Below are 7,500 nucleotides of genomic sequence, written 5' to 3'. Positions count from 1 at the left end.
CCCCCCGCCGCGGACGGGGCCGAGTCCTTGAGGAGCTGCCGCTTCCTCCGGCCGTCCAGCTCCTTGAAGTCCTTGTTGAGGAGGGGAGACAGGTACACCTGACAGACAGGAGAGAAGACATTGTTGAGGAGGGGAGACAGGTACACCTAAAGGTATATCTAAAATATAGAGAGAGATAGAGTGAAAGAGAGAGAGAGAGAGAGAGATCAAAGTCTACAGTATACCATACGTCTCTATGGACAGATGAAACTAACTCCCCATGTGATATTCTACTGAACGTTCCCACACATCATCACGTCATTTGATGAAGAAAAAAAAGATCCCAAAGCTTTAATAATAAGCCTCTATGGCAGTGGTTTTCAACCCTCTCCTCGGGGACCACCAGCCGTTCCACATATCTGTTCCACCACCAGCATACCTGATTCAACTAATCAAGTACAAAGCAATTATGATGGTGGTGGAACAGATCAAATATGTGGAACGGCTGGTGGTCCCCGAGGAGAGGGTTGAAAACCACTGCTCTATGGAAATAATGGAACAATGATGATGGACACCGACCTGCTCAGGGAAGTAGTCCCGGCTGGGGCAGCGCAGGCCGGCGGGGAGGAGGAGGAAGGGCTCTCTGAAGGTGATGAAGGGCGAGATGCACAGGATGATGTCCTTCAGCTCCTGCTTGAAGCCGGCCGACAGCGACTTGAGGCGGTCGTCCGTGGAGGCCACCTGCTCCGTGACGAACAGCCCTGTGTCGTCCTGCAGGGGGTCCCGGAACAGCCGGGGGGGCGTCTCCGAGCCCGAGTTCTCCTCCCGCGACTCCCCCCTCTCCAACAACATCCCCCCTCCTGTCTCCGTCTCCCCCCTCCCCCCCCTCTCCCTCTCCCCTCCTCTCCCCCCCGGCGGCGGTCCCTCGTCGTCCAGGTCGTCGATGAGGAAGGGCGGGGACACGGGGGGAGGAGCCAGCGCCGCCAGCGGGTAGGGCAGCGGCGTGGAGGTCATGACCTCCGGCACCTCCGTCCTGGCCCCTCCCCCCTCCTGGGACAGCAGCAGCAGAGACGACAGGTGCTCCTGGATGACCTTGGAGCTCTCCTCGTCCGCGACCGCCGCCGCCGACCCCCCGGAGGTGGAGGACAGCCTTGACCCCTCCTTTGACCCCTCCTTCGACCCCTCGACCCCTCCTTCCTGGGAGACGACGCTGCTGCCACCGTCGGTCTCGTTGGCCTGGCTCTCCTCCGCCTCCCCTCCTCCTCCTCCTCCTCCCTCCGGCTCCTCCTCCTCCTCCTCGGTCATGGTGCTCTCCAGCAGGCAGGGGAAGGAGCTGCTCTTGGCCAGGCTGGGCGGCATGGCGAACTCGTCCATGAGGAAGGAGATCTCCAGCTGGGAGTGGTACGCCACGCACACCATCAGGATGATGATCTCCTTCACGCGGGCCAGCTCGTACTCGGACGCCCCGCGCAGCTTGATGGTGCAGCCCAGCTGGACGGGGCAGCCCTCGAAGAACATCAGCGTCTTCAGGTCGTCTGTGGAGATGAGAGGAGGAGGGGGAGGGAGGGGAGGGAGGGGAGGGAGGGAGCGGAGGGAGGAAGGGGAGGGAGGGAGCATGATGCACGTAGGTATGTGGTATTTACAGTACACATGACACTGTTTGAGGAAAGGATTTATATTCATATCAGTATCTATCTGCATACTTCTTTTTTTTTCTGTGGGAGGAGGTGTAGACTTGAAAGGAATAGTTCACCCTAAAATAGAATCTCTGTGATTATCCGCAAAAAGATGTTTTTAGAGTGAACTCTTTAAGCAGCTTAGAAAGCAGAGGGCGGCTGCTTTAGGGTGTAATATTCCTTTATTTAACACTAGAACTGCCTGTGAGTATTTTTTTTAAAAATATCTTTGCACTCGATCAAATTTCAGGACCCTCCTTTCATGACTTCTAGATATGTGTGTTCTACCACCCAGTATCCTTACATTTTAAAACATCACATCAGGATAAGCTAGCATGAAGCTATTTTGATGTTTTTCTCTGTAGGAGGCAGGCTAACTTACAAGTGGTCGTTGTGTGTAAGTAGCAGCTTCCCATTCTAAAGACTATGGTCATTTGACCCCCGAGGCGGCTCTTATAGTAGGTAAACAAGGCACGGCTGTTCTAGTGTTAAGTCTACACCTCCGTGTCTGGTTCTTTCCTCTGGTTTGGTCTCTGACTCACTGTTGGGCAGTATGAAGGAGTGCAGGTAGAACTTGTGGCAGGTTCCCAGCCGAGGTTTGGTGAGCAGCTGGTCCATAGACATGACCAGGTCCCCCTGGGTCATACGACTCACACGGTCCAGGACTTGCTGTAGTAGAGAGAGACCAGAGGACATGAGGAGAGAGAGACACCAGAAGACATAGGGAGAGAGAGGTAGAGAGGTGAGACAGGTTTGTATATAAAGAGGTAGACAGGTGAGACAGGTTTGTATATACAGAGGTAGAGGTGAGACAGGTAATAGGTGGGTACTGACAGGTTTGACGTTGATGACCAGCGTGATGCCGTGCTCCAGCAGCATGTCCTGGGCGATGCGGGACACCGTCTTCTCCACCAGCACCAGGTTGGGCCGCACGTCCGCGATGCGCTGCACATAGTTCTTCAGGAACTCCCGCTCCTGATGAGGAACAACCAGAGACCAGAGGGTATATATGGGGCGGCTGTGGCGCAGGATGTAGAGCCGCCTTCTAATGATTACAAGTGTAGGGGAAAATCTTACAATGTCTTAACAATAATTGGCAGGACAAAGTTCCTGCCTTTGTGTCCTAAATCTGTACCAAGGCCACGGGGGGGGGGGGGGGGGGAGGGGAGAAGGGTAGATAAGCAGAGGCTGGTCAACAGATCGGTGGTTCGAGGCCCGGCTGGCCACATGTCGAAGTGTCCTTGGGCAAGACACTGAACCCCAAATTGCTCCCAGTGAGCGGGCCGGCCGGCGCCTTGCATGGCAGCTTGCCGCCATTGGTGTGTGAATGTGTGTGTGAATGGGTGAATGAGAGGCCGTTGTAAAGCGCTTTGGATAAAGGCGCTATATAATTGCAGTCCATTTCTCCTTCCTCTGTAACTTTCTGGCACCTGTTACTGGGCTCTAGTAAATCAAGAACATTGCATTAATACTTTCTCATTCTAGCTCTTATTTCGACTCTGCGTGTTTTAAAAAAGGGGTCGGTCCCCAAACTGACATCAATCATTTCCTGCGATCCCAACAACTTGATTGGCGGGACCAACGCATAATAATGATGTTGACGTGTACTCTAATCACCTAAAAGATCATATCCAAGACTAATTGGTTGGATATGAACCCCAAAATTCTCCAATATAGGCTACAGGTGCAACACAGACATTATTTGTCTTCATACGAAATGTGTGTCCCAATTTATCGACTCATAGAAGTGACTTTGATTTTATCAGGGGACAACCGATTTGGAAACGTTCGAGAACTACTGCTTTAAAATGAACCTGTAGCCCCACACGCCACTGAGAGAATGGCTGAGAGAGACCAGAAGACATGGGGAGAGAGAGGTAGAGAGGTGAGACAGGTTAGTATATAAAGAGGTAGAGAGGTGAGACAGGTTAGTATATACTGCTTTAAAATGAACCTGTAGCCCCACACGCCACTGAGAGAATGTCTGACTGACCTGCAGGACGATGGGGTCGATGCAGGTGAACTTGGTCTCCTCTCTGTACAGGTACTCTATGGAACACTTCAGCAGCAGGATCTTGGGGTTCTTGATGTAGGAGTTCATCTGCACACAGAGAGAAGCACACAGGGTGAATGACAACAAAACTATCTTTAAGAATAGAGCCCTAGGTTGTTTTTAAGAGATGAAGAGATTATTATGAAGAGACTTTTAAGAGGTCAGCACATATGCATGCACACACACACACACACACACAGACACAGACACACAGACACGCAGACAGACACAGACACACAGATACACACCACACACACACCACACACACACACACACACACACACACACACAGACACACACACAGACAGACACAGACACAGACACACATAGACACAGACACAGACACACAAACACACACCTTTTTATGGGCAATGTTCTTGGTGCATACGAAGCCGTTCACTACGGCAGAGTCAAACTTCTTCCCTCCAGGAATCTGAATAAAACAAGAACAAAGGGAGGTGGTTAAAAGGTTAAAGGTTAAAGGTTAAAAAGACCATTGTGGTTGCCTGGGTTACAAGATATCCATTACAAGACGTCCTTACAGTATATCTGTACAAAATAAGAGTATAAGATGAAGCTGCACTTTCATTGCTCAGCGTGTCACCCCGTAAAAATTGCCTGCGATCCACTTGTAACTCACTCATCGCATGAAATAGAAAATCAACCCTATTTTTTACACAACTGATTGCTGAAGCGTGCAGTTATCCAATCGTCGTATAGATACAGTAGATCACATGACTGGTAATCGACATGACTAGATCACATGACTGGTCATCGACAGTCCTTACCTTGATGTATGTGGACCAGCTGGCGGATGTCATGAAGCTACATTTTCAGTATGGGTCCCAGTATGGGAATCGAACCCACAACCTAAGCATTGTTAGAGCCGTGACTCGACAGTAACGGACAGTCGTACCTTCTTGATGTGGACCAGCTGGCGGATGTCCATGTCGTCGTCACAGCTGCGTACGTCCGGCCGGACCGTCTGCACCACCTGCCGTACCACGGGGACGATGATGTCACGCCAGGAGAGCGACAGGGACTCGCTGTATAACAGCTGCTGCAACAGCGCCATCATGTGGCTATGGTTGGCAGAGCTGTTGGAGACATCAGGGTATTGTGAGTTTAGAATGATAAGGTTCTATCTCCGTTTAGGGCAGTTCAGAGATATTGAGCGTCAAAGTTTTTACATTCCATTATGTTTTGTGAGATGGAACCTTTGTATTTTATTAATTACTAACAAAAAAATGTCAACATTTAAAAAATAACACCACACAGGCATTAATAAACACCTAATGGATGTGTAAAAACGTCACGGTATAACAAAACCTTTTTTTGGGAGGGGGGGGGGGGGTGGGTTTCATACAATAAGAAATGAGCGTAGCAATTATCTTGCTAATCTACAGTGCCCCGTAGCAAATGAACGCGTTGCGGTGCAATGGCTTGGCTTGTTGGCTTGTTGGCTTGTTGGCTTGTTGTAAATTCAATGCAGTCCCCAAATAGACAGAAACACACCAGCTAAACATCTAATAAAATCACCTCTATGATCCTATATTATTCTTACAAAAGTATAGTGATTCATACTGGAAGAAAGATATACATTCCATTTCAAAGAATGATGATGATGATAATGTTGACAAAATCTACATTCTGGCCACTAAAGCCAAGCTAAAGAAGCAGAGTTAAGCTAACCCAACTCTCTATCAACAGAGCCTCTGTACTCACAGCAGTCTCTCCATGGCCTTCCTCTCCCCGTTCTCCTCTCGTAGCTGGTCCAGGGAGCTGTGGTGCCAGCCCAGAGGGGTGAACAGCATCTCCTTAGCCTTCTCCTCTACCCTGCGGTTGAACAGGGACTCTGCGGGACACACACAGACAGTGGTGTAGTCTACGTGATACGCAGGACTACGCCGTATACCCACTAGGAAAGGCCAAGGATTTCCATATACCCACTTAAAAATGTGTGAGGATACGTAATGGCGTTTTGTGACAGAACTTTCACTTTCGTTCATAAAATTCACCCCGTCTGTGTTACGAAGCACTTGAATTTTGGACCACCGGGACTGACTATAGCGACTAAGCACTTGAATTTTGGACCATCAAAGGGGGGAGATGCGACATGAAATATGTCAAAATATAGCACTATCATGCACAGATCAGACTTATAACATGTCATTTATATATATATAACGTTAGACAGGGAGCGCAGATTTATTTTTATGGCGTTCCCGAAATGAACGATATGAGGCTGGGAGAGGAAAATCACAGTATACCCACTAGAAACAACTAGACGACACCACTGCTCACAGACAGCACGGTTCAGCATCGGGCTGTTGGCGTGGCATGGAGGCTACAGCCACAAGGATTCACACACCGAGACTAAACCAGAAAGTGGGTGAAAGTGAGTTTGAGTTTCTACCTTTGATGAAGGCGTCGCTGATGGAGATATTCTGTCCGTCCTCACAGACCAGGAACTCAGCTTGGGTGGGGAGGCAGAGAGAGAAAAGTGTTATGAACGGGTTTTATAATTCACACCTGTCAAAAATGTTTTATCGCCCAGGGGAACAACTGGTTCAACATAAGCAGAGTTCCTCTTTTCTGTTCCTCTTAATCTATCGTCTGATTCCAAGTCCAAGAGGGCAGAAGCTTTTCTCAAAGGGCATTGGCTCATAGCGAGATACAATCATAGTATGTAACCACACACTTTTTCTGTTGGGCAGAGGAATTATTATTATTAATAATAATAAACCTGTATGTTTCTTTTCCAGGGGAGCCCTGCTTACATTAACATATATAAAATATAAAAAACAGCCCTGTTTGGGTGGAGGTAAACGTTGACGAGGGTTAGCGGTTAGCGGTTGAAACTAACAGTACCTTTCGGCTCCGCGGGGTGAGGAGGCACGTGGGGGTACTTGGACTGTTTCTTGATGTGGAAGTTGACGTTGTCCTGCTCCATGTTGAGGTTGATGGAGGCGGCTGAGTCGCTGTCCACCGCCGACTGGAAGCTGCTGACGGAAGTCCTCTTACTGGGGCTGGCGGAGTCTGAGCAGGGTATATACAGGAATCTTGAGGTTAATTTCAATACCTTTCTGAGACTTTTTAAAGACCTTGTCAATATTTTTCCAGACCTCACCGCCACTTCAAGCTGTAACCGTTGAACCAGTGACACCTTTAACTTAACAGTTTTAGTTTGCAATAGACTAGACCACTATCATACAACACACTTTCCGGTTCATCTTTGTTTTTTAATAAAACTAATACATTCACGAACTTTTACTAAAGGTTTTTAGGACTCAAACTCTTTGGACAGAGTCTAATTCAGAAAAATACCTAAAGAATTCAAGACCTCATTACCTTTTTAATACTTATTAAGGGTCTTGATTTTCCCAAAATGGATTTATCAACTTTTAATACTTTTCAAGACACCGCAGATACCCTGCTGAGGAGGGGGGGGGGGCATGGAGGAGGAGGATGATGATGACCAAAACATCCCGTTTTAAAAACAGTTTTTTCCTCCCCTCTGCTATAAGGACTCTCAACACCTGACTCACTGCACTAACCCTGCCAGATGTACTGCCCTTTATAAGTTGTAAATATTGACTATGTTTTTGTCTTGTGGTTATGTGTGTACATGTCCATTGCGATAGTCATGTGTAATGTGTGTATGTTTGACGTAATTGACACTGCATTCATTCATTCGTTCGTTCGTTCGTTCGACAGTAACGTTCGTTCGTTCGTTCGTTCGTTCGTTCATTCATTCATCCATCCATCCATCCATCCATCCATCAAATAGTG

The 7,500-nt window shown here is 48.3% G+C and overlaps 1 protein-coding gene across 1 annotated transcript in view; it reads right to left on the bottom strand.

Moving 5' to 3' along the window:
* The window catches only part of pikfyve (phosphoinositide kinase, FYVE finger containing), a 37,629-nt gene that overhangs the window by 13,366 nt on the left and 16,763 nt on the right, over nt 1-7,500 (bottom strand). Inside the window, 10 exon segments of the mRNA XM_080536454.1 lie at nt 1-98; nt 559-1,514; nt 2,198-2,324; nt 2,490-2,630; nt 3,649-3,756; nt 4,067-4,141; nt 4,625-4,805; nt 5,434-5,563; nt 6,125-6,184; nt 6,580-6,747. The exon segment at nt 1-98 is cut by the window's left edge and continues 268 nt beyond it. Of these exon segments, the coding sequence (XP_080392580.1) occupies nt 1-98; nt 559-1,514; nt 2,198-2,324; nt 2,490-2,630; nt 3,649-3,756; nt 4,067-4,141; nt 4,625-4,805; nt 5,434-5,563; nt 6,125-6,184; nt 6,580-6,747 (2,044 nt within the window).

The sequence above is a fragment of the Nansenia antarctica genome, assembly GCF_963989245.1.
Source record: "Nansenia antarctica genome assembly, chromosome: 7".
Lineage (NCBI taxonomy): Eukaryota > Metazoa > Chordata > Actinopteri > Argentiniformes > Microstomatidae > Nansenia > Nansenia antarctica.
This window is presented reverse-complemented; position numbering and strand designations above follow the sequence as displayed.